General features: G+C 35.7%; 1 protein-coding gene across 1 annotated transcript; it reads left to right on the top strand.

Annotated features, from left to right (window-relative positions):
• Nucleotides 1-3,243: 3,243 nt before the first annotated feature.
• On the top strand, nucleotides 3,244-26,038 carry gdpd2 (glycerophosphodiester phosphodiesterase domain containing 2). The gene is made up of 15 exons (XM_067374618.1): nucleotides 3,244-3,369; nucleotides 13,564-13,778; nucleotides 14,411-14,514; nucleotides 15,156-15,249; nucleotides 15,334-15,393; nucleotides 16,544-16,642; nucleotides 16,901-16,985; nucleotides 17,377-17,516; nucleotides 20,863-20,945; nucleotides 21,047-21,206; nucleotides 23,106-23,327; nucleotides 23,689-23,837; nucleotides 24,320-24,467; nucleotides 24,626-24,708; nucleotides 25,555-26,038. Exons 2-15 carry the CDS (start codon nucleotides 13,704-13,706, stop codon nucleotides 25,613-25,615), a joined length of 1,563 nt encoding a protein of 520 aa, XP_067230719.1. The 5' UTR covers nucleotides 3,244-3,369; nucleotides 13,564-13,703; the 3' UTR covers nucleotides 25,616-26,038.
• The last annotated feature ends 1,667 nt before the right edge of the window (nucleotides 26,039-27,705 follow it).

Here is a 27,705-nt window from a genome sequence, read left to right as displayed (position 1 = left end):
CGTAAGTTCATCTTCGGAACACAAATGAAGATATTTTTGATGGTATATGACTCAGACAATAATATAATCACCACTTTCAAAGTCCAGAAAGGTACTAAAGACATAGTTAAAACAGTCGACGTGACTGTAGTGGTTCAACCTTCATTTTATGAAGCGACAAGAATACTTTTTGTGCGCAAAAACAAAACAAAAATAAAGACTTTATTCAACAATGTCATTATCCTTACGCAGTTGACGCAGTGAGCACAGTGAAGGCTTTGGTGTTTTGGTCCGAACGCCGACTCATTATTGGCCAACGCTGGCGTTGCCGTAGAACCTGGAAGCACTGGACATAAACAACGTGTGAGAATGACACAGAAGAGAACATATTGTTGAATAAAATCATTGTTTTTGCACACAAAAAAATATTCTCATCATTTCATAAAATTAGAGTTGAACCACTGCAGTCACGTCGACTGTTTTAACGATGTCTTTAGTACCTTTCTGGACCTTGAAAGGATGACGATGAGTCGTTTACTTCTCGGATTTCATCAAAAATATCTTAATTTGTGTTCTGGAGATGAACGAAGGTCTTAATGGTTTGGAACGACATGAGGATGAGTAATTAATGACAGAAATTTCATTTTTGGGTAAACTAACCCTTTAAAGTGTATTCTGCTCATCAACCCTGTGTCTTTAAGAAATTCAAATAGTGCCTTCCTGGTAATTCTTATGCCCTCTCCCTCTCCTTCTGTTCCCAGTATCCCCATCAGATTCCACTCCATTCCTGCCTCCTGAACCCTGTCTTGAAATATAATATAATACACCTCATATAATGTACAGTGCAATATGACATTCAGCATTTTCTTTAATCCCACAGTTTTCACTATTCCTTTTCCCTATTAAAAACAAGGTGCCATTCAGTCCTGTCTTGTCATTATAATTTCCTCCCTATAATTTTTACTACTGACAGACTTTAGTATTTTATCATATCCCCTTCCTTTCCTATCTTCCTCCCACCATTTATATTACCTTTCTTCTTAACTGCTTTTCCTTCTCCTTTTCCGAGTGGAATTGGAATTGTTATTTCCTTTTGTAATGCCTCTTTTGTCTGCAATCTAGTTTCCTTTCACTCCCTCATGTGCTGGCACCCAACAAAAATGAATATCTATGTAAAAAAACATCCACACCGATGTAATCTTAACAGTGATGAAGTTCTATCAGTAGATCTTCTCTGACAGATTCCATTGACTGTATGCTTTTTATGAGAAGAAGTCTGTGTATACAATACCTCTTCAACCCACTGTAACACAATGACGGCTGCCACGATTTCTGCTGTATATACAGATAACTGTTTAGATAATCTTTTTGATATATTAATTTTGAATCCTGGGATATGTATTCCAACTCCCACACATTCCTGTTTGATCCGTCTGTATAAATTTTGAGATAATTATTGTAGCTTTTATAGTTATATAAATGCTTGTTATAACCCCCACTTCCTCCATTCATCATTTTTTTCCTTTCCTAAAGAAAAATATTGATATTAAGCTAAAGACAAATATTGATATTACATTTTCTTGCTTTTCATCCTAGTGTGGCCTCTGGGTTGTCTCTGACAACTGCTCTTCCTGTCCCATTGCTTAATTCCAAGAGCATCCATAAGATCATGAAGGGGTACTTTGTTTCAGAGGGTCAGCTATGCTTCTTTTTATTTTTTATTTTTTATTTTTTTTAAAGAACTTTAAGGATATGTTCAGCAGCTTTTGATAAGACTTTCAGGTATGTGCTGTAATGGAATTTTTGAACTAATTAATAATGAATTAACATCTTTTCTTCTACAGGCCTAATAATAATCTAACTTTGAAATAGAGAAATAGTCACTAGGACTGAGTGTTGTAACAAGTAGAAAAATTCTGCTGTGCTGGCTAGACAGCATCCTTCTAAGGATAAAAAATAGTCTTTAGAAATTGTTTGAACCTATTGAGCAATCTGAACTATTAACCCGGTGATATTTTTTGATGATCTTGTGATTCAGTCGTTCTAATCTAAATTTACTTCGCCAGTAAGCGGGACAGAGGAACTGAGATGTTTTTCTTAAATCTGAACCAATCATATTAAGACTGATGATAATGAGTAATAGATCATGCTATACTGACTGTGAAGTGTACCTGAAATCCTATAAAACCTGTTGTATTCCTTTGTTCGGAGAGAGATTCTCTGGAATTGATGAGAACTCTCCCGGCTGTGGGAGAGCTTTTAAGGACAAAAACAGGAGTCTCTGGTTATTGCTGAGCAGCAAGTCAGGTTAGGGAACAAGGTTTAAGGGGCCAAGACATTGACCCAAAATATTATTGAGTGTCGATTAGGAGACGCCCCAGGAAGGTAACTTAAGTCAGGTGTGTCTTGGAAAATCTACCACAGTGCCTAATCAGAAATTGCCTTCTAAAAAATGACCCTGAAAAAAAAAAAAAAAAAAAAAATCAATGGAGTGTGTCAATAAACTCCAGTCTCTCCTAATGTCCTTTTGTAGAAACAGAAGCTGTGGCTTCAGTTCATCAGCTTATGCATGTAAGAAACGAGTAATAATTAACTATGTGACATTGGCAATCACCCACAGTGCTGTAAAGCTGAGCAGGTGGTAAATGCTGAAATATTTCTTTTTCAGCCTGCTGCCCATCATCTACCTCTTCTTGGCAAGACTTGAAGCTCAATGTCACATTTCAGTAAAACATTTAGAAAATATACAATGTCTTGTTATACTTTGAAGGTCAACGCTTATTAGAAAAAGAAAAACGTTTTATAAATGCTCTATTAATTATTTAAATTCTATAAATAAACACGTGTACATCCACAACATTTGAACAGCATAAAAAAATGCTATACAGACCTTATATTGAAACTCTTTAAATAACACATAGCCTAAAAGAAATTTACTCGTTTCATTTCAATTTTATAGAAATTCTCTTGTATTTATTTATTTATTTTGTTGTTGTTGTTGTTGTCGTTTTTGTATTCATTATTACTGATTTTGCTCCTTATATACCTACATGTTGTTGTAAAGGCATACATTCTTATATTATGTAGTGATATAGAATATTTATTTGTGTGTCAAATTAAACTTTTAACAGATTTAAATGGTCACAAACACTTTGAATGTCTCTCTTTGAGTGCCCTCTGTTGGAGGTCAGTGGAGCAGCCAGTCACAGGCACTGTTTTCTTTCACAGCTTGGGAACGTGAAGCCCATTCATAGGTATCTCCTCATTGAAATTCAATCCGTGGGATTTAAGTCTCATTATTACTTCGAGTGCAGGAACTGTAGAAAAGTGCCGAAGCCTGAGAGACTGATTTGGATTTTACTATCAACTTTTTGTTACGTTTTCAGCAAGGTAAGGTACTAACGTGTATATTTAAATGCAGTTTATTCTCTCGGACTATCTGTTCGGATCCAATGTTGCTGAAAGACGCGTGAGCTGAATATCGTCAGTATTGTCATTATAGCATCCTAATAAATTATTTGAGCGAACAGTGCTAGGTTTCTATAACAGTAAACATTTACAAAAACAAAAGTTTTGATTTTTCTGCAAATCACAGAATATCAAGAGGTTAAACCATGTTTAAGAGGAAACGTTTGATTCTGTTAAATGATTACTTGGATTTGTAATTATAATTTTTTTAGCAAACACTTGGAAGTTGCACTGAGAAATTTCTGCCTGTGAGGTTGTGTTTAACTACATTTAACCTTAACAACATTTTAATAGCTTTGGGTAAAAAATTACACAAAAATGCCCCTTGAGTGTCACTGAACTGCAGATCAAGATCTGGTTGTGAATACAAAATACTTTAAGAAATGAAGCTGGACAACAAAAACTAGAGCTTGTTTATCTAGTTTGTAATGATTTGTTGCAGCAAAGTGGGCAGATGTCTTTCTAACACAGCAGTCTGTAGTTCAAGTTTAATGAAGAAAATAAAATTTGGTGGTTTCATGACAATTATCTTTAACTGGTTATTTTTTATTTCGCAACATAGACAACATATGCACTGTGTTCAATAACATTTGCCTTGGTTGTTTGATTCATGTGAAGGTTTTACATACAGCTTTGCATAGGCTGCTTTCCTTTCATTTTCTTTCTTGCAACCATATTTAATTTAAAATCTTTTTAATAAAAAAATCCACTCTTAATATAAACATTTCTTAAAAAAAAAAAAAGTTTACTTACACTGAAACACTTTTAAAAAATACACGTTATGAGAATATGTAGAGTCATCAAAAGTCTGATTTTTCTTTTTGTGGCACTTTTCATCAGGTAAAGTTTTGCTTTCTGATGATAAAAGCCCATACAGTAAAAGTCTGATGACAGAGTGGATTTGCTGAATGCTGAGGAAGTCGTTTTACTCTCTGTTTTACTCAGATCAAAATGGCTGTGAAAATAATGCATAGTTTGTTCACATGTGAAAAGATTTCTTTTTTGACCCTGTTGAAAATAGGACATATAGTTATAACATAACTTCTAAAAAAGACTCAAATTGTAAAATACTGTTATAGAAATATATAAATAGTATTTTTGAACATTACTTTCTCAGCAAACTGATCTTGGCCCAGTTTCACATTGTTTATTAAGTTAAATTAAGCCAGGATTAGCCTAGTTTAATATTTTTTTTTTTTTTCACAAAATGATAAAAGAGATGGTAAATCCTCTGTAACACTTTGTTTCCTAGGTGAAAAAAAAGTACATTTCAGTAATGTACTTAAAGTGCTCTATTTTCATGCACTGTACTTAATATACTAAAAATTCTTCTTTGGTACTTCTTAAGATCATCTTAAGAACATCTAAGTGTACTCAAATGTGCTATTTTGAGACACCATAAAATATGAACTAAAATGTGCTTTTAATATACTATTTAAATGGTATTTAGATATCACTTACGGTACATTTGAACCCATAGTATACTACAAGTGGTAGCTAAATACATTTTTTAAATACAGAGATAGTATATTAAAAGCACATTTTTGTTCATATTTTATGGTGTCTCAAAATAGCACATTTGAGTACACTTATGTTCTTTAGATGATTTTAAGAAGTACTAAAGAAGATATTTAATATATTAAGTACAAAATTAGTGCATGAAAATAGAGCACTTTAAGTACATTATTGAAATGTACTTTTTCCCACCTGGGTAGTCTGGGACTAGTTTAACCCTGTAAAGCACTATTGCAGAATTACAACATCACTTTCAACAATTTTTAAAAAAGGCTTGCAAATGTTTTTTTTCTCTCAAGACCACATTAACATAGTTAATGGGTTCTATTGTTTGTCCTCAAAATGCTATTGGATAGAATAAATGTTTATAAGTCCGGTCATCTGGCCATGAAGTTACTCTACCTGCAGACTTCGCGTCAAGCTCATCTCCTTTTTTTACATGACTGGATTTGTCAAGATTCAAGTAAGTACATTTCCTTACATATTTTTTTGTTTTGTTTATTACAATGTCTAGAACACATATATATTTAGTTATTTTGGAAAACATTAATCAAATTTGATTTAGAGCTTGTTAAGTCCATTTCGTAATTCTACAACGTTGGGCCAGAGTGGTAGTCAAAATAGCCTGTGCTCCTACATGTTACATAAGGACACTGCACTTCTCACATGGTCACAAACTGAAATTTAAACTGTGAGATTCATTGTAACTAAGTTCTAAATGTGCTTTTCTGTTAAATTTGTACTTAGTTTAGACCATAATTAAACACAGGAATAAACTGTATGTGGTTTGAAACTCCATCATCCAGAGCAGTGAAACTCCCTGTATCTATGTAGTTTATTTGTTTTTTAACTTCTAAATGATCCTGAGATTTTTTGTGTTGGCCAAGTAGCAGTTTATAGCATTAGGAGCTCTGAATGATTTTGGGGGGATGCCTTTTGCATTCTTCAGGGACAGGTGTGAATGGTCATGAACATGAACCTGTAAGTGCTCTGGGGGTATGCATGTGTTCCTTTAGTATGATAAGTAGAGAGCATAATAGGCAAGCCAGACAGTATTGTTTGAATGAAGTAGTGGAATTTTGATTAGCATTTGCATTGAAATTATAATACTTTGATGGATAATATACTTAGATCTCTACCCTCAGCACATGGTCTACCACCCTGTATTCTTTCAGTTTATCTACAACAATATAAGACCCATTTGTATTATTCACTCATTAATTTTTACTTTTTCCATTTCAGAATGCCAAGATGTCATCGGAATACCCCCCACTGGATGTACGCAGAGACACGATTGCACATTTCCCAGTAAAGAGAAAGAGGATGCTGTAGACACTGCAATAATGGATACACAAATACCCTGTATCAAGTGCAATGTTCGCCTGTGCTTCTCAGATAAAAAGAACTTAGGGACAGTCTTAGGGACTATCACTGTAAAACACAGACTTCATTCAAACCACATTGAAAGTGATAGAAGAAAAAGTTTTATAAATACAAATTTTTCTGATATTTTTATTAATAAATGCTTATTCATAAAAAAATATGATTGTTGTGTGATTATTACTCATGATATATATTGTTATGGGGCTATGTAAGCAATCAACCCTGCAAATGAATGCTTAAATGCTCTGTATATCTGTTGAGACAAAGTGAGTACAAATACAGAAATTCTGCTCCTATCTTAGGCCCAATGTTGCAATATTACAACATTTCCCTTAAAACTTACTAAAAAGTAAAAAATTTGAAAAATCTTTCTACACCAGAGGCCTCCTAAAACAATATCTGAGAGGTCACATTTTTTTTTTCTATATTTGGGTTTTACAGGGTTAAGCCTTGAAACTGGGGGCTTAAGTATTATGTGTATTCATGTCTATTGACTCTGTTAAAGTTGAACACCAATTAATCTTCTGTGATTTATTATTGATAATAAATTATACGTTTTTGAGATGACAAATGTTTTTTTCACAAAATGATGGATGATAAAAGAGATGCCAAATCCTCTGTAACACTCTTTGTTTGGTTCAGCACTCATACATTTCAAATGCAATTTAATGAACAGCCGTGGCCAAAAATATTGGCAGTGACTTAAATTGTTTCACAAAGTTTGCTGCTTCAGTTGTTGTGGTGTTGATTCACATATATTCTAGATCATTGTGTAGAGTGATCAGGTCTATTTTAAATAATTGCAGAAAGCTTAATTGGCCAAAAAAGAAAATGTTTACACGACAACGATGTACTAAAACTAGAAAAGTTACAGATGAAGTTATCAAAACTATCCCAGTCACACAAAATTGACTAAAAATGCTGTATTACGCATGTCACTTTGTAAAGAAAGACTAAGCGTCTGCGTAATAGCATTCTTTTACTGAGCACTCGCCTCACGTATGCCTATCCACCTTATTTTTACAGTTTACTGCTCTTTTATATTCTTCTCGTTAGCGGCTAATACTACATCATAATCGAAAGTCTCGCACATAATACGGATGTGCATGATGTCACTGCTTTCGCAGATTCGCAGTTTACACGGAGATGATATCGGCATCGTTTTTAAATACTTGCACTTTGAAACACGTTTTCAAAACTTTGTGTTTTCAGGCCACCAAAATGCTGTTGTCGTGTAAATGAACGGCCAAAACGCTTAACAAAAAAGGAGGGAAGCCATCATCATCTCTCTGAGTCTGCATCAAAATGGCGTCAATGGAAGGAAATTGCTGCGGACAATATTCCACCTAAAAGAACCATTTACCAAATCATCAACAACATCAAGTAGAGAAATTCAAGTGATGAAAGACTCCTTCTGAGGAGTCTTCTACAGTATGATGTCACCACCAGTGCAGAGTTTGCTCGTATTTACAGCAGGTGGGTGTGAGATCATCTGAATGCAGATGGAGGTCATTTGGACAATAGCCTATAGTGTCAGAAATGGCAGCAAAAAGAAGCCAAGTCTGTCCAAGAAAAAAACCCGTGAAGGACAGACTGAAATTCTGTAGCAAGTACAGGGATTGAACAGTAGAAGACTGATGCAAAGTTGTTTTCTGATGAAGCCCCCTTCCGATTGTTTGGGACATTTGGAAAATGGATTGACCAGAGAAGAAAAGTTAAACGTTACCATGAGACCTGTGTTGTGTCAACATTGAAGCATCTCAAGACCATCTGTAAAGACTAACGTGTGGAGTTGCTTTTCACAATTCTGCCCCAAAACACTGCCATGAATAAATAATGGTTTCAAAATGTCCTCCCAGGAGCAATTTGGTGATAATCCGTGCATTTTTCAGCATCATGGAGCACCATGTCACAAGGCAAGAGTGGTAATGAAGTGGGTTGGAGATCGTTATATTGAAATTTTGGATGCTTGGTCAGACAATTCTCTACACTCTAAAAACTGCTGGGTTAAATATGGACAAAACCAGGGATTGGGTTGTTTTCACCCAGCCATTTTTTTCAACCAATTTTGGATTTATTTTTTTAGTCGGCAATATATTAATATAGTAAAAGGCATGTTTTTGCTCACCCCCAAATAGGGGCAAATTTGTGGGGTATTTTAAGCTGAAACTTGACCAGACCAGAGACTTATATTACATCATGTGAAAGAGGGCATAATAGGTCCCTTTTAACCCAACCTGCTGGGTTTGTCCATATTTTACCCAGCTTAGGTTGCTTTAAACCCAGCATTTTTTAGAGTGTAGATTTTAATCTCATAGAGAACCTGCGGCCAATCCTCAAAAGGCAAGTGGACAAGAAGAAGCCCACAAACTGTGATCATCTTAGCACTAATAAGACAAGAATGGATCGCCTTCAGTCAGGATTTGGGCCAGAAGCTGATATCCAGCATGCCAGAATGAATTGCAGCGGCTATGAAGAAGAGTCAACACTGTAAATATTGACTCTTTGCATACTGAATTTTTTTTTTTTTTGCCAATAAAAGCATTTAATAATTATGAAATGCTTATCATTTTATCATTGAAACATGTGAAAACATAATATACACAAACTTGATGCAGCACACTTTGTCACTGCCAATTCATTTGGGCATGATGTATTTCATTAGTTCCTATTAAATTAATATGCACCCTTAAAAATAAAAAAAATCAGAAAATCACTTGGGTACTTAGATTGAAAAGAATATCAAAACTAAGGATGTATAAAGTTATATAGACATTGTTTTTTTTAATACATTTTAGGAGGTAAGAAATGTTTTTGCAAGACCCCTATAAATAACATTTCGTATCTCACCAAACAATCATTTGAAACAAATCCAAACTCAGGAGTTTTTACCATTCAGAGAGAAATGTGGTGTGATTTTGAGAAAATGGCATTCATGAATTAGCCCAATGCAGGATGGTTTTTAGTGTTGTACAAACTGCTGAATTTGGCAACAGGACATTTAATCATAAACAGCTGCAGTTGACAAAGTACTTGATGTTTCATATTAAATGGAGTTAAGTGACTAATTAAAAGTGACATAACCTGTCTGCAGATCCAGAACATCTACTAAACACTTAACAAGCCTCCTTACTTCTTTGTCAAGCCAGAAGAACACTTATTGCCTGAGGTTTTTGTGAAGCTTGTCACCTTTGGCAAAACGGCTACTTGCAAGAAACTGCTGTTCACAGCAGTGTGTGATGTACTTTCAAATTTCACACCGACTTTCGTAATGATTTTACTGGGGTAGATTTGTATCCTTAAAGGGCTAGTTCACCCAAAAATGAAAATTCTGTCATCATTTACTCACCCTCTGGTTGTTCCAAACCTGTGTACATTTCTTGGTTCTGTTGAACACAAAGGAAGGTATTTTGAAGAATGTGTTAAACTGAACAGTTCTGGGGCACCATTGACTTCCATAGTAGTCAACTTTAGGAACAACTTTATGGTGAGTATATGATGACAGAATTTAAATTTTTGGGTGAACTAACCCTTTAATACTGGAATACATGGTTTATTCTTTAATGTAGAGCTATTAGCAGGAACTGCGCTGACCCTTATACATTTACACATTTCCATGTAAATCAGTGAGTCAGATCTGACAGAGTGATTGTACTGGGAATGTTTGGTCATGCTTTTTGGACCACAACATCATCCTCCACCAGTATGCTTTTTGATAATGTAATATACGCATTTGTGAACCTGGCTGAGAGACAATATACCTCCAAGAACGAATATGTTGTGAATCAGTGTCAGTGTTATTGCAGGTTATTGTTAGTACAAAAAAGTACAACTCTTGCTATTAATAGAGCTTTTTGGACATTTGGAAAAGCATTAATGGACATATTGTGTTTTTTATGCTCACCAAAGCTGCACTTATTTGATCAAAAATACAAAAACTATATACGATTTAAAATAACTGTTTCCTATTTTAATATATTTTAAAATGTCATTAATTCATGTAATGGCAAAACTGAATTTTCAGTAGCCATTACTCCAGTCTTCAGTGTCACATGAAAACACTTATAACGCCAATATAAGAAATCAGGATTAACTGTTCATAAGCTTATGTATGACGATCACTTGAGTCAATACGCTGAAGCACTCAAAGCAGCAAGAACAAAGTACTATTCGTCTATCATTAGTGATGGTGCTGCAAATCCTAATAAGATTTTTAAGACGATCAACAGCCTTCTTGCACCAATCAAGTCACCAATTTGTTCCTCTGTGCAGGAGTGTAACAAGTTTCTTAGTTTCTTCATGGAAAAAAATTGAAAATATCTATAAGTCCATCAGTTTGGTACCTTGCTCTAAAGTTCCTGTCACTTTTCCACCTAGTTTTCCTGCAAGTGTATTTTCTAGTTTTACCATAGTCACCAATGATTGTATTTTTAAACTAGTGATGGCAATGAATACAACTACATGTACTCTTGACCCAATCCCTACATCTGTTCTAAAGGGGTGTCTCTCTTCAATTAGTCCCCTCATCTTGAACATTGTGAACACCTCTCTCACTACTGGCATAGTTCCAAAAGCCCTCAAAGTTGCAGCTATTACACCAGTCTTTAAAAAGCCTGGATGTGATAAGTTAGATCTATCTAATTACAGACCTATCTCAAACTTACCCTTTCTTGCTAAAGTTCTGAAACGTGTCGTTGTGGCTCAACTCCACTCACACTTGTCTTCCAACAAACTTTTTGAACTTTTTCAGTCTGGGTTTAGAAAGGGACACAGTACAGAGACAGCCCTGGTTCGCGTTATGAATGATCTGCTTGTCTCAGCCGACTCTGGAGCCTCTACCATCCTGGTCTTGTTAGACCTTAGTGCTGCATTTGATACAGTGTGCCATTCTATCCTGATAAATAGGCTAGAGAGATGGCTTGGTATCACTGGTACGGTGCTTAACTGGTTTAAATCTTACCTCACTGATCGTACCCAGTTTGTTGTCTTGGGAAACAACAAATCTGAACTTGGACAGGTCTGTCATGGTGTTCCTCAGGGATCTGTAATGGGTCCTTTATTGTTTAGTGTGTATATGCTTCCTCTGGGACAAATTATTAGGAAATATGGTTTGGGGTATCACTTTTACGCTGATGACACCCAAATTTACATCAGCTCCAAATCTGATCCTACTCTCACTTCAACAATTCTTTCAGAGTGTGTGCAGGAAATAAAAACATGGATGCACCATAACTTTCTAAAATTGAATTGTTCTAAAACAGAGGTCCTACTCATTGGTACACCAGCGGTTATTCACAAGGGTAGCAATCTTAATTTGATTATGGATGACAGTGTAGTACTTCCATCTGCTCAGGCTCGTAACCTTGGAGTGATTTTTGACACTCATCTGACACTAGACTCTCACATTAAGAGTATCACAAAAACTGCTTTCCATCACCTCAGAAACTTCGCAAGAATTAGGCCTTTCCTCACTCCACCTGACGCTGAAAGGCTTATTCATGCATTTGTTACTTCTAGGATTGACTACTGTAATGCACTATTCATTGGTTTACCTGCTAAATCAATCAAACGTCTGCAGTATATCCAAAATTCAGCAGCTCGTGTTTTCACATATACTCCATCACGTCAGCATATCACAGGTGTGCTTCATAGTTTGCATTGGCTTCCAGTACAGTCACGTATTGTTTTTAAAACTCTCACATTAACATACAAAGCTATACATGGAACAGCCCCTTCTTATATTTGTGACCTAGTGACCCGCTACACGCCTTCTCGTTCCCTTCGGTCTGCTGACTCCCTTACTCTTCAACAGCCTCCCTCTAGATTTAAATCTATGGGGGAGAGAGCTTTTTCTGTTGCTGCACCCAGGTTATGGAATGCGCTTCCCGTTGCTGTTAGAGATGCTCACACACTAGCCAGTTTTAAGAAGCTGTTAAAAACTCATCTCTTTAAAATTGCTTTTATGGACTGTAAGTAATATTCTATTGTGTTTTACTGTATTGATTATTTTAGGTTTTTAGTTTCTACTTTGTATTACATTTAATGTAGTTTTGTATTTCATTTGTTTGTAGCGCTTTGGGTTCCAGAAAAGCGCATTATAAATAAAATGTATAAATAAATAAATAAATGTATTATTATTATCAATGTTGAACAGTTGCGCTGTTAATATTTTTGTGAAAACCATATTTTCAGCATTCTTTGAATAGAAAGTTTACAAAGAAAGAACAGCAAATCTTTTGTAACCTCATTAATGTCTTGACTGTCACTTTTGATCAATTTAATGTGTACTTGCTTAATAAAAGTTTTCATTTATTTAAAATAAATACCCAAACTTGATGATGGTGTATATATAATTGTGGTTTTGTTCATTCGAAGTTAAAGCTTTTAGATTAAAGTAAGTTCTGTAAGGTCAGGAGAAACATTTATTCAGCAAGGTGTATCCTAAGTTTTGACTGTCATTGTACATTACAAGTGCAAAAATACTTGTACAGTAGCACACAGAAGTATTTTATTTATTTATTTTACAATATGATTTCCCCTTCCTGTTGTGCCAACCATCTCCTCACATTTGCCTTTAGCACTTAAGGCACTTGTTGCTTAGACATGTTTATCTGATCGTGGCTTTCACTTCCATTGAACCTAAAAACAATAACACCGCTGTAGGAAAAAAAAAAGAAAGTCTAAATAACATTGCAGATTATATTTCCTTTTAAACACGCCCTGTCAAAACTGAAGGTCCCTTTTACTTGCTTAATCTTTAATATCTCATGTCAGTTGTTCATATAATTTACAGTAGGACACTCAGATTACTGTGTTCCAGCATTAGACATCACATCCTAATTGATTATAGGACTTAGTTAAAATATGTTAGATTTAATACATATGTATCATTTGCACAGATGCAGCGGTGAACTTAAGCTGGGGTGGAACATTCCATCCTTTTATTAGAAATGAGTGATTGATATGAGGGCTTTCTCATAGGTTGTCTTGTAGGTTTCTGCTTCAGGGCTTTTGAAAGAATTGCCACTCCTTTATAATTAAATTTAACCTGCTCTGTCATGTGTGACAGGAGTCACATCACCCATACACTCACGCACTCTATCTCAAAAATATCGTAATTAGAGGATTTTATCGTTCCTGACTAACTATTCTGTTTTGAGCTAAAGAACAGGTTTTCTTGCATGACTACCATCTTGTATTCTCTTCTCTCCTACTCAGGATCAGGTGCGAAGCAGTGAGTCATTCATATCAAACACCTGCACCAGTATACATGAGGGTTAATCTCACTACATACCTGACAAGGCCCCCATTCATCTTTGTGCTTTCAACTGGAATGATTTGATGTGGAAAAAAACACAATGATCTCAATCATTAAAACCTGCTTCAGAGGGATCTACAGTTGTCATTGGAACAGTGATAACACAAAACAAAAAGTGAGATTTTATTCACATAAACGATCATTTTCCTTGACATTTTGCATTTTCCAATCACATTTTTTTCATCATGAATGCACCCATTCTCTCTTAGTATCACTTGCAGACATCTTTTCAAAATTTTTTTACTCAGTTGAGAGAGGCGGAATAGTTTACCACGTCAAACAAACGAACAGAATCAAAGAAAATTGTTGTCATTAAATGCCTCTTAAATGAACAATTATCATGTAAATGCTCTTCCCTTTTAAATGAGTACAAAGCTGTGGAGACTGATGGTGATCATAACAGGCAGAAAAGTATGTTAATTGGAAACCTGAATAGAAAAGCAAGGCTCTCCGTTCTTTTGATTTGTGTCAGAAACAATTACTGCTGCATTCAAAGATTTCTAAAATCCTGTGTGGGAAGTACTAGTAATAATCAGCTACAATAATAACCACTCGGTTTAGAGGTTGGCCCTACTTTTGAATATTCAAATCAGTAGCATAAGCGAAACCCAACGTGAGAAAATGATCAGGGAAAACTATTATTATACTCTTCTCTGTATTAAACAGGACAAAGAAGAGCTTAATGACTTGCATAACGAGAAAAAAAAATGTTTGAAATGTGCAGTTTTGCTTTGTTTTTGTTTGTAGAGGTCATGCTGCTGGTTCTCTTTTCTGTCTTTTGTGTCCATACTTGCCCTGAGTTGGATGTACGTTTGCTTTATTGCCTTCAACGACCACACTGATGTAAATGAGTGAGTACAATTCCACAATATGCTGATTAAATCCATTGGCATATTGCTTCCTAGTTTAAAGGTGCTAAAGAGGATGTTTTGTTTTATACATTTTTGCAATATTACTTGAAACTGTCTTTACTAACGGATAAAAGACTATTTATTAGGTGCACTGAAAGTAATAATATTAATATACATCATCTGTGCACGAGGTAGGGCCTTAAAAACATCAGCCAATCGTTTACGCAATCATCACGTAAACGATTGGCCCTCTGGCTTGTCAATCACTGCCGTGACGTTCCTTGTGCGAGACGAGCGCGGCTGCGCTCTCCAGTAATTTTCCACACTCCGCAGGCGCCGCATGCAATGTTTTTGTCAGGAGACAGGAGTAACAACTGCAGATTATGACTTACCTGCGGTGAGTCCGACATAATGAATCCAAAAAAACACGACACAGTGAATGCCGGTGGTAAACACTCGTTTTCCAATACTCGTGCACGAGTTTTGGGAGGCGTTCCTTTTCTTACGCATGCGCTCATTTCAAAAACTCAGTAACAGTCTTTGGATTCTCAGTCGACGAAAAAATCCTCTTTCACCTTTAAACGTACAGTAATAACTGATTGTGTCATTGAGCCATATATTGCTTCATTTTCCTCTTGCAGGCATGCCTTCAAAAAATTGGAAAAATGGGTGGACTGGTACATGATAGTGATGGTGATTTCTGCTATGCTAGCCACTTACTGTTTCCTTCTACTGGTAAGAAGAAGGGAATAATGTGAACCAGATTGCTCCGCTGGTAGCATTTGTTATTCCAATAAGATCGTTCTTCTTTTATTTCAGGTATTTGGATTGCTACATTTCGCAATTAGAGAGCCCTTGAATTTGCACTGGCTGCATAAGGTACTCTTACTTTTAGCCATGTCCTGATTTTTGCTACTTCTAAAATCCCTTTTATGTATAGATTATGTATTATTATAGCTAGGCTGCACAACTTCTGGGAAGATCTGGGAAATGCTAACGTTAGCCTGCTAGCATCGAAAGCATGAGCTCAAACCATAGATTGGAAAAGGATCGAACCCTTAAATCGCCGTCCAAAGCCACGCCTCCTCCAAAACTCATGAATGCACACAAGGGTCACAAGAGATGGTGTTAAACTACCTCATGTCTCAAAGCACATAACATTACAATAAATAAAAGTAAACAACTTAGAGAGCTTATACCCAAAGACTATAGAAAGGGACTTTGTGTTTGTTGACATGGAAACGCATAGTTCTGAGTCTGAGGACGTGAATGCAGCATAAGGCTGTTGTTTTGATTCGGTAGGAACTGTAAAAGGGTGTCTGCTGTTTATTTGCGGTGTTCGTGACAGGTCTGTCTGTAATCTGTATAAACTGCATAGGATGAAATGCGCCGATGATATGATATCTGCGTGAACAGGGTGCATGAGGGAATGTAAAAACAAACGTTGACAGGAGGGTAACAAGACATTGTATTATTTTGTTCGGACCGAATATAAAGATTGGATGTATATTTTATGGTCCTACACCTTCCAAAGACAATAAATATTTATAAAAATACATTTAGACTGTTTAATGTAGTGATTGCTATCATAATTATATATTGAATATTTAAATATTATAAATTAAATAAATAAATCAATATTTATGGTGCAATTTTAAAATTATTTTAAAATGTTACTTTTTAAATATATGTATTTTTTTTAAGTATGGCTGTTCCAGAGCTAATTTTCACAAACACGAACAATTTAGCCCCTAATAAATGTATTTGTAAAGTAAAAAAAAAAAAAAGAATGCAGAATTTTGTTAATTATTTGGAAAGTTTGAATGTATTATAGGCTAAATATGAGTATTAAGACAAAAGTACTCTGGGCCAAAAGTGCCCATAGTTGAGGAAATAGTCACATAGGTTACCTTTAAAGCTTTGGTAACACTATCATCACTCTTAGTCAGCTTTAAGTACATAAAGGAAGTTCACAGCATGTTAATGAATGATCTCAAAATATGTTAATATTTTTCTGTCCTCTCTTCAGGTGTTTCTGGTTTTGGGTCTCCTCACTGATACTATTGGTATAGCTGGATTTAGTAAAGAATGGATAGAGGAGTGGCAAACTGTCTATATGTCATTTCAGGTATAAAGTCTAAACCATCCTTCAGCCAGTCATCATAGTACTAAGGCTTTGTCTGTCGTTAACGTCTTTGCAGCTGGTTTTCCTTGTATTTCATGTTAGCTTTTATACTAAAATGGCAGTGTGAAATATGAGCGCAAGCGTATCTCTCAACATAATGTTACATTATACTGTATTTATCATAGAACTGACACTCAGGTGTCTGCATCTCTATTGTTGTACTGTATAAAGTATGAAAACCCCCTCTTTGGTTTCCCATAGGCCACGGCTCCTTTCCTGCATCTGGGTGCTCTGGTGGCTTTGACCTTGATCAGCTGGCTCGTGTTCAAGAGTTATCATACATCTGGTCAGTAGAGGCTCCAAAACAGCTTATAATCAGGGCTGTGTTTGGGGTATCCGGGGATCCGGTTGTTGCTGTGGGCTGTCTTGAAATCGTATTTCAGGGTGGGGCAGGCATCCTTCTAGGCTGAAATCATGCTCTGAGGGGGTGTTGTGGTTCCCCCTCGGGTGAAATCAGGAATTGTCAACTTTTGCCCCTCTAGCAAAGGCCCTGCTTAGACGGATTAGAATTAAACAAACAGCCATGCAATAAAGCATTATATATTGGTTGATGACATATTAATAAAAGTTATTATCATGTATTTGGTGTAAATGTGAAAGTTAACACTAATGTTGCATTTGTTTTATTTTCAAAATTTTGTACTGAGTATTTTTTGTGTGTGTTTTTGCCTGTGTAGCTTGTAAGGTTTTTATAATGATGACCTTCCTGGTAGTGTCCACTGCTGTGTTCCTTTGTCCTCTCGCAATCTGTTCTCCGTGCATTACCAGTAACCTTCCCCCAAAACCCTCACTCGTCGGACACCGTGGTGCTCCAATGGTAAGTGTAACTTTCATTTTGAGACATTCTTTCCTTTTGTTAAAATGTGTATTAACTCATGTTTACACTGGTGTGCCCATCAAAATCTTGTTTTTGCTGTTCGTTCATGTCGGTGCTGAACTGCAGGATGATTTTAACATTATTTTTTTAGAATAAATTTGACATGCCAGAGGATGAATCATCTGCTGTAGTTTCTGAATCCCTTTAGGATTATGATGATTATGGCATTGTTCCCAGGTTGTACTGTAAGCTATCGACGTGGGGGAATGTATTTCATTAGAACGTCAGTCTGCTCATAAATGTTGGAACACTTATCAAGCATTAGCAATTTATAGATGCAATAATTACAGTGAAAACTTATAGAGTTATTACAAAACATGTAGTCCTAATCCAGAAATATCAATGGAATGGCGGACAGTCTACAATTCAAACACAGCCGAATTCCACTGGCATGGAAGGTGGAGGAGGTGTTTCGACATCTAAAGCTCTGTAGGTTTGATCTTCCTGTGCTCAACACGAGACTGAGGCGTGTGAAGAACACAGATGCTCCAGCTTTGAGTTCATTTTTGTTTATTTAGGACATGGAAACCTGAACATATTTATGTACAGTAGTAAAATAGTAGTTCTTTCTGGCAAGAACTGATTTATTTTGTCCCTTTAAAACATTTTTTAAAAGGTTTTATGTTTATTTTATTATTATTATATTTATGTTATATTAAAGGGTTAGTTCACCCAAAAATGAAGTTTCTGTCATTACTCACCCTCATGTCGTTCCAAACCCATCTGACCTTCGTTCATCTTCAGAACACAAATTAAGATATTTTTGATGAAATCCGAGAGTTTTTTTTTTTAATCTCCCATCGAAAGCAAAGGAATTACCACATTCAAAGTCCAGAGAAGCAGTAAAGTCATTGTTAAAATAGTCAATGTGACAGTGGTTTAACCTTAATGTTATGAAGCGACGAGAATACTGAACCTTGTTCTGATGTAGAGAAGAGCACTGCACTACGTCAACTGTGTAGGAGACTAATGGTAGAGAGGAAATTGTTGAAAAAAAACGTTATTTCGTTTTGTTTTTGTGCACAAAAAGTATTCTCGTCGCTTCATATCATTAAAGGGTTAGTTCACCCAAAAATGAAAATTCTGTCATTTATTACTCACCCTCATGCCGTTCCACACCTGTAAGACCTTCGTTAATCTTCGGAACACAAATTAAGATATTTTAGTTGAAATCCGATGGCTCAGTGAGGCCTCCATAGGAAGCAATGTCATTTCCTCTCTCAAGATCCATTAATGTACTAAAACCATATTTAAATCCATTCATGAGTACAGTGGTTCAATATTAATATTATAAAGCGACGAGAATATTTTTTGAGCGCCAAAAATAACAAAATAATGACTTATTTAGTGATGGCCGATTTCAAAACACTGCTTCAGGAAACATCGGAGCACAAATGAATCAGTGTGTCGAATCATAATTCGGATCACGTTTCAAACTGCCAACGGCTGAAATCACGTGACTTTGGCGCTCCGAACGGCAGATTCGACACACTGATTCATCTGTGCTCCGATGCTTTCTGAAGCAGTGTTTTGAAATCGGCCATCACTAAATAAGTCGTTATTTTGTTATTTTTGGCACACCAAAAATATTCTCATCGCTTTATAATATTAATATTGAACCACTGTGCTCACATGAACCGATTGAAATATGTTTTTAGTACCTTTATGGATCTTGAGAGAGGAAATGACATTGTTCCTATGGAGGCCTCACGGAGCCATCGGATTTCAAGTAAAATATCTTAATTTGTGTTCCGAAGATGAACAAAGGTATTACGGGTGTGGAACGGCATGAGGGTGAGTAATAAATGACAGAATTTTCATTTTTGGGTGAACTAACCCTTTAAGGTTGAACCACTGTAGTCACACTGACTATTTTAACAATGTCTTTCCTGCTTCTCTGGACCTTATTTTTTTGCTTTCTATGGGAGATAAAAAAAACCCTCAGAATTCATCAAAAATATCTTAATTTGTGTTCTGAAGATGAACAAAAGTCTTATGGGTTTGGAACAACATGAGGTTGAGTACTTAATCACAGAAATTTCATTTTTGGGTGAACTAACCCTTTAATGTTGTTGTTCTTCTTCTTCTTTAGGCTTCTCCCTTCAGGGGTCGCCACAGCGAATCATCTCTCTCTTCTGCATCCTCAACACTTGCATCCACTAGCTTCATATCCTCATTTATAACATCCATATATATTCTCTTTGCCTCCTGCCTGGCAGCTCCATGTCCAACATTCTCCTACCAATATACTCACTCTCCCTCCTCTGAACATGTCCAAAACCATCTTAATCTGGCCTCTCTAACTTTGTCCCCCAAACGTGCAACATGAGCTGTCCCTCTGATATACTCATTCCTAATTCTGTCCAACTTTGTCACTCCCAAAGAGAACCTCAACATCTTCAGCTCTGCTACCTCCAACTCTGACTCCTATCTCTTCCTCAGTGACACTGTCTCTAACCCATAAAGACCATGGCCGGTCTCACCACTGTCTTGTACACCTTCCCCTTGATTCTCGCTGCTATTTTCCTATCACACAAAACTCCCGACACCTTTCTCCACTCATTCCAACCTGCCAGCACTCGCTTCTTCACCTCCTTCCAACATTCTCCATTACTCTGGACTTTTGAGCCCAAGTACTTAAACTCCTGTACCTTCTTCACCTCTTCTCCCTGTAATCTTACTGTTCCGCTTCCCTCCCTCCCTTTCATTCACACACATGTACTCAGTCTTACTACGACTGACTTTCATTCCTCTCCAGCGCAAACCTCCCCTTCTCCAGCTTTTCCTCCACCTGCTCCCTGCTCTCAATACAGATCACAATGTCATCTGCAAACATCATTGTCCAAGGAGACTCCTGTCTGACCTCCTCTGATAGCTGGTCCATCACCATAGCAAACAGGAAGGGGCTCAGAGCCGATCCCTGATGCAGTCCCACCTCCAATTTGAACTCCTCTGTCTGACCTACAGCACACCTCACCACTGTCCTGCTCCTCTCATACATGTCCTGCACCACTCTGACATAATTCTCTGCTACTCCTGACTTCCTCATACAGTACCACAGCTCTTCTCTTGGCACCCTGTCATACACTTTCTCTAAGTCTACAAACAAACAGTGCAACTCTGTCCATCCCTATAGTTCTCATCCCAAAATTCTCAGAGCAAAAATTGCATCAGTTGTGCTCTTTCTGGGCATGAAGCCATACTGCTGCTCGCAAATTTCCACTACCTTCCTTAACCTAGCTTCAGCCAACCCTTTAATGTTATATGTATTTAATTATGTATTTAGCTGGCTCCAGAGAATACCATGATGTCATTCAGGAAGAGTATGGAGTGTGGCGTGGTGGCATTTGAAACAGATGTGCAAATCAGGTAACCGATTCAGATTCTGTTCGGAAGCACAGACACTCGATACTACTTGTTTGTGTGTGTGTGTTTGCGCTCTGATACGCTTGTCTATTTTATCTTTTCAGCAAAGATATGAAGCCTTTTCTTATGCATGACAATGGTGAAAAATATCTGCTACGAACAACTGACGTGAAGAAAAAATTTCCAGGTCGAGATAACAGCATGCACACTAACTTCACATTGGAAGAGTTAAAGATGTTAAATGCAGGCGAATGGTTTTTAAGGGTGAGCGCAAAGAATTATTTATATATTTATAACATCTGTATAAGCATAAGTATATTTATAACATCTATATATGTGAATATATTTTATATATATATATAATCATGAACTAACAGTGAACAATACTTCTACAGCGTTTATTATTAATCTTAGTTCATTTTAATTTCAACATTTACTAATACATTATTAAAACCAAAACTTGTATTTGTTAACATTAGTTAATGCACTGTGAGCTAACATGAACAAACAATGAATGACTGTACAGGTGCTGGTCATATAATTAGAATATCGTAAAAAAAAGTTCATTTTTTTATTGTAAATTATTTTTAAAAATGAAACTTTCATATATTATAGATTCCCTACATGTAAAGTAAAACATTTCAAAAGTTTTTTGTTTTTTTTAATTTTGATGATTAGAGCGTACAGCTCATGAAAGTCCAAAATCCAGTATCTCAAAATATTAGAATATTTCCTAAGATCAATCAAAAAATGGATTTTCAAAATGCTCCAAAATCTCCTGGAAGATAGCTGCCTTGACTTTGCACTTGATAAAACACAATGGACCAACACCAGCAGATGTCACGGCCCCCCAAATCATTACTAACTTCAGAAACTTCCCACTAGACTTCAAGCAGCTTGGATTCTGTGCCTCTGCAGTCTTCCTTCAAACTCTGGGACCATGAGTTCAACATGAAATGCAAAATTTACTTTCGACCACTGTTCACTGTCCAGTTGTTTTAATCCTTAGCCCAGGTTAGATGCTTCTGACGTCGTTTCTGTTTCAGAAGTGGCTTAGTAGTCCTTTTCCTGAAGATGTCTGAGTGTGGTGGCTCTTGATGCGCTGACTCCGGCTTTATTTGACTCATTGTGAAGCTCTCCCAAGTGTCTGAATCGGCTTTACTTGACAGTTTTCTCAAGCTTGTGGTCATCCCTGTTGCTTGTGCATCTTTGCCTACCCAATTTCTTCCTTCTAGTCAACTTTGCATTTAATATACATCACTCTGTAAACAGCCACCACATTCAGTAATGACCATCTGTGACTTACTCTCTTTGTAGAGGGTGTCACTGATTGTCTCCTGGACCACTGCCAAGTCAGCAGTCTTCCCCATTAGTGTGGTTTCAAATAACAAGAGATACCCGGAATTTATACTGTAGGGATGGTCATTTAATGAAACTCAAATGTAAATATTCTAATATTTTGAGTTACTGGATTTTGGACTTTCATTAGCTGTATGCTCTAATCAACAAATTTAAAACAAAAATTTTTGAAATGTTTTACTTTACATGTAGGGAATCTAGTATAAATGAAAGTTTCATTTTTTTTAAAATAAATTACAATAAAATAATGAACTTTTTCATGATATTCTTATTATATGACCAACACCTATATTTTTATTAACTAACATTTACAAAGTTTAATGAATACTGTAACAAATGTATTGTTCATTGTTAGTTCATGGTAGTTGATACGTCAACTAATGTTAACAAATGAACCTTATTGTAAAGTGTTACCATTATATTATATTATAATATAATATAATATAATATAATATAATATAATATAATATAATATAATATAATATAATATAATATATTATATTGAAAGGTTTGTTGTAAAGGCAGCTCATGTGCAGTTGCATTTGAACAAATACTACATCAAGCAAAAGAACATCAAGTTCTTTATATCTCTCAAGGGCACCCTGTGAAAAGAAAAAGGAGTATGTTTTGGTTAAAGATTTCTAGCAAACAACCTTGAACTGAACTGAGGTTGCAGCTTTATCCATTTTCAACAGAAACAAAAAAATTCTTCCACTTCGCATTTGATATTCAGATGGTCTGTTTTATTGTGATGATAAGATGACAAATTTGTTTAAAATGAGATCTTTTGATTTTCAAATACAGACAGATCCATTTCATTCAGTGTCATCGCTCTCAGAGGAAGAGAAGAGGGAGGCTAACAACCAGACAGTACCATCTCTTTCTGAGCTCTTGGTCATGGCCAAAAAGCATAATGTCTCCCTCATATTTGACCTAAAAAATGAGAATAACTCAACAGGATTCCACAACAGCAACTCCTTCTACACCACTGAAACTATCATAAAGTCAGGCATCTCACCAGACAAGGTAATATTGTCATACTGCATACAGTGGGGTCCAAACGTCTAAAACCATTAGTGAAAATTTAATTCTAATTTAGATAACTCTAATTCTAATCCCTTTTTGTCTGTTTAATTTTTATCAGTTTTTTTTATATATTTCTATTCACTTTATTTTTTATAATTTTAGTACATAAACTTACTTTATTTCAGATAAATAGGCATGTTTTTTTTTTTGTTTTTTTTTCAGTTTAATCTTACATTAGAGGCCCTATTAAAAACATGGCTGTCATTAATGCTACATATCGTTATAAAAATCTCAGGCTTTTGTGTTTTTTTTTCTCTTTTGCACCCTTAAATGCAATTCTAATCATTTGTATCACTTTCAGATATGGTGGCTTCCTCGAGAATATAGACACAACGTGAGAAATTTTTCACCAGGGTTCAAGCAGGTGTATAACGTGGTTGACGAAATGAATGCGGATGGTGGAAGCTTCCTAAATATGAAATACAGTTCACTGAGCACTCGTAGCATAAGGTAGGTGTAGGAGGATTGGTGCAGCTTATCTGACATGCAGAGACATGATACTGCTGCCATTAATGTTGGTATGATCTTACAGCCTTGGGGATCATTCTCACAGGGGTTTACTTTCTTACAAACATGACAGAAAGGCTGAGAAATTATGTGCTGATCTGTAGCTTAAACTCACAAATGTATCTAATAATGATTATAGTTTTGCAGAGCACAGAAGATTGATGAGGCATTTTCCAGATACTGTTTTTTCCGGTTGGGTGCACCTGTCATTTCATTATTTGATGAAGATATAATAAAATTGAATGAACAAGAAAAGCTTGACTGATGAATAAGACTGCACGTTAAAACGGCCCAGCCACTCCTGCAGAAACTGGCTTGTTGCGACCTGTTGAAAAGGTCGCTGATATGGAGCCAAAGGCAGATGAATAGAAAGAAGATTTTTGTTTGTTTTTATTTTGACATTTTTTGTTTATTTCACTGAACAGTGAGCTGCGGGAAAAAAACGTGTCTGTGAATCTGTGGGTTGTGAATGAACGTTGGCTCTTCTCATTACTGTGGTGCTCTGGGGCCAGTTCAGTGACCACCAATGCCTGCCACATCTTCAAAAACATGTCTAAGCCTGACTGGCATCTGGTAAATCTCAGCCTATCTTTTCACCTATTGCTGTCTAATGTGCCATAAAAGAGAAACCGTTTTTTTTTTTTTCTCGTTTATAATTCACATTGACTTGTCTGAATGTGTAATACCTCAGGAATCCTTTGTGTGTTTGTGTATGCATGTAATAATGAAAGGAGCCTAAAAAGTACATGGGAATATGGATCTCGGCTGACGTGATATCATTGCTGTTGATGTTTGGGATGTTTCTTTGGCAAAGGTAAGAAACTCAGCACATAACTGTACAGTTAGATAGATTACAGATAGATTATAAGAGCTTTAAACCTTTGAAGATGTTGCGCTTTAGAATTACTTTAATTATAATTACAGGTCGTCCTTCCCTTACGCCAATAAACACATCGTCAGAGAAGAGATGTCACTGCAAAAGGGAGAGGAAGTTATTTTATTTAAAGATTATGAATAAAAAGCAAAACAAAAACAATGATGAGCACCTATAAATCATTTATAATAAATACTGCAATATTAAATGAAAAAATAAGAATTGTCATTTAATTTCATGGTGACTTTAAGGGATAGATATAATAGCTTTAAACCTTGTAATTGTGTTTTTTTTTTAAATATTAATTTCTTTCTAATATTAATAGTATTTCTATTTTTAATTTTTGCTCTATAAAAATGTATAAAATGTATTACAATTATGAAAAAAGAAGCCATCAGTTATTATATAAATATAAATGTATTGTTATAAATGGTAAATAAAAATGACTCAAGGCAAGTTAACTTGTTACCAACTCTAAGGCTTATCCAACTTTTTTCCAGTAGCTGAAAATGTCCATCATACACAAAATTCATACCACTTAAAAACACAAACGTACTTGAAGGCTATTGATTATTTATTTATTCTTTCTTTATTATTCCAAGGCATTTAACAAATGCTTTAAGATTGATGAAATCTATTCTGAATAAATGTATGTATTTTCCCCAAATCTTCAAATTTGCCCCTTATTGAAGAGTCAAATTATGTTGATGGTGCAGCGCCATGTAAGTCCACCGGTCTGCTCAACAACAGATTATAATGGACATTTTTCTCTTTGTTTGTGAACAGGAGAAAGAACCATGTTTCTCGTCAAAAAGAAGAGAGGGGTTTCCCCCTGCTTGATCACTGAAAGATGCCATCCTTGTCATGAAAGAGCATTTCCTTTTTTCACTTTTTGAAGGATTGTGTGGTCTTCAAAAATAAAATAATGTCATATTAAATGTGTAATTCAGTAAATTCACATAATATTTGTACTTAATTGGTATGAGAATTTATATATTTGATAAAATTTCCTCATTAAGGCAGCAAATTGTGCAATGCTGCCACCCATTGACAAAAGTGTCATACAGCCTTTGTTTTGCAACACCAGAACTTTTACTTTTCATTTAAATTACAATATTTTTTATAGATGTTGTTTGTTTATGTGAAACTTTGTGAGGCATTTTTAAAGATTTTTTTTTTAAATGTCTTTAACTACTATGTACTTCATTTGAAATAATCATTTGATACCATGCACGCAGTGGTGTAGTCTAGTTTTTTATAGTGAGTATACTGTGACCCCCCCCCCAACCCCCAACCCCCAACATATTATATTGTAATAATTAAGTTATAATAGGCCTACTAGGCTTTTTTTAATGTATTTTTTGAAATATAAACATTTAAATGGTGGCTGCCAACTTGATGGATTTATTCAAACAGTCATTATATAGGCTATTGAAGAACATTAAAAATTATAATTAATATGTAATATGGTGCATACATTTAGCTAAATGCTCCTCTCAAGAGTTTATTTTTGGTCACGAGTTTATGGTCACTGAATATTGAAATTTGTTCTGAGGTAACATTACAGGCATGAAAACGGGTCGGGGGTGAAAAAGGTAAGAAGAAGATTACCCCTCTAGGGGGGTCCGGGCGCATGCTCCCCCGGAAGAAAAATTTTAATATTCCACATTTTAAAGCATCAATCTGATGCATTTTGAGATGCTTTTTTTTGCCAACCTGGGGAGAGCTGGAGAAACTTAACTTCAGCCATGAGTCAAAAATGATTATGGCCTCCTTACTAAGTATTATGCAAGCCATTTCATGCCAGCCTGTCACTGGGTCTAACATTTAGAGTATATTTGGGGGAAGAACCTAACGCTATGATTGGTCGAACTCTTCTTCTTTTGCTGTTGCTTGATTTGAGGACTGCGCGTGCACAGAGGCGTCATCAGGTTTTTGCGTAGTTTAGGGTTACAAATCGTACCAGCGTACTTTGAAGTCAAAATGCGTATCCGCTACGTAAATTGTGTACAGGTTGGCAGGTCTGCTTCATGGTCTGCTTATTAGAACAGTGGACCACTTTACCTTCTGCCTTGTCAGTCCCCTCACCTCAAAATCTAACTCCTCAAAAACGGTAGCATTAGCTAATAGATTTCCACCGGAGCTTTAGCTAGCTGGCTAACGTTGTGTTCTCTCCTACTGTGTTCAATGACTCAATTCATCAAGTTGTAGCTAACGTTAGCTAAGTCTATGTCAACAGAGCTCTTGGGTAACTTATATACCAGAAAATATTAAAATTATTGAAACCATTCAGGGCTCAACGCTAAGGATTTTTTCTGCTGGCCCAGTTGAGCCAGTAGTTCAAATTTTTACTTGACCCGCCGAAATTTTCCGGGCCCCACAACAAAAAAATTAATAAAAGTAAAAGACAAGAAAATGGGCCAATAAAATAAGCATAGTTATTGTTTTCATTGTTTTTGATAAATTTAACCACAATACATAAAGGTTATGACACCAAAAGCTACTAGATTTAGTTTAAATATTATTAGACAAATAAACAGTAAGTAGTAAAATAGTAACAAATAATCAAATTACGAGTAATAGCACAAATAAATACAACAGAACAAACATATAAATGAAATGGTGCTTTTCAAGTTTTTTATGTAGGTTTAAACAGAAGATTTTCAGGTACAGAAATTGTAATCTAATGTATAACTATAGAATAGATAACTTTATTAAAGTTAATCAAGAGCAGTTGCAGATGCATAAAAATGTTTTTAATGTTCAAAATATAAAACGTTAAATACTGTTATTTTAAATTTTTAAAAATGAAGACACTTTAAATGTGAAATTTAACCCGCCAGTAGGTGGCAGCGAATCACTGTTAATGAGCGAATCATTGAGATTCAACCGATTCATTCAAGCGGCTGATTCATTCAGGAAGTGTTGCTCAGAGAC

Source organism: Chanodichthys erythropterus, chromosome 1 (assembly GCF_024489055.1).
Source record: "Chanodichthys erythropterus isolate Z2021 chromosome 1, ASM2448905v1, whole genome shotgun sequence".
Taxonomy (NCBI): domain Eukaryota; kingdom Metazoa; phylum Chordata; class Actinopteri; order Cypriniformes; family Xenocyprididae; genus Chanodichthys; species Chanodichthys erythropterus.
The sequence above is the reverse complement of the archived record's forward strand: the minus strand, read 5'-3'. Positions and strand labels throughout refer to the sequence as shown.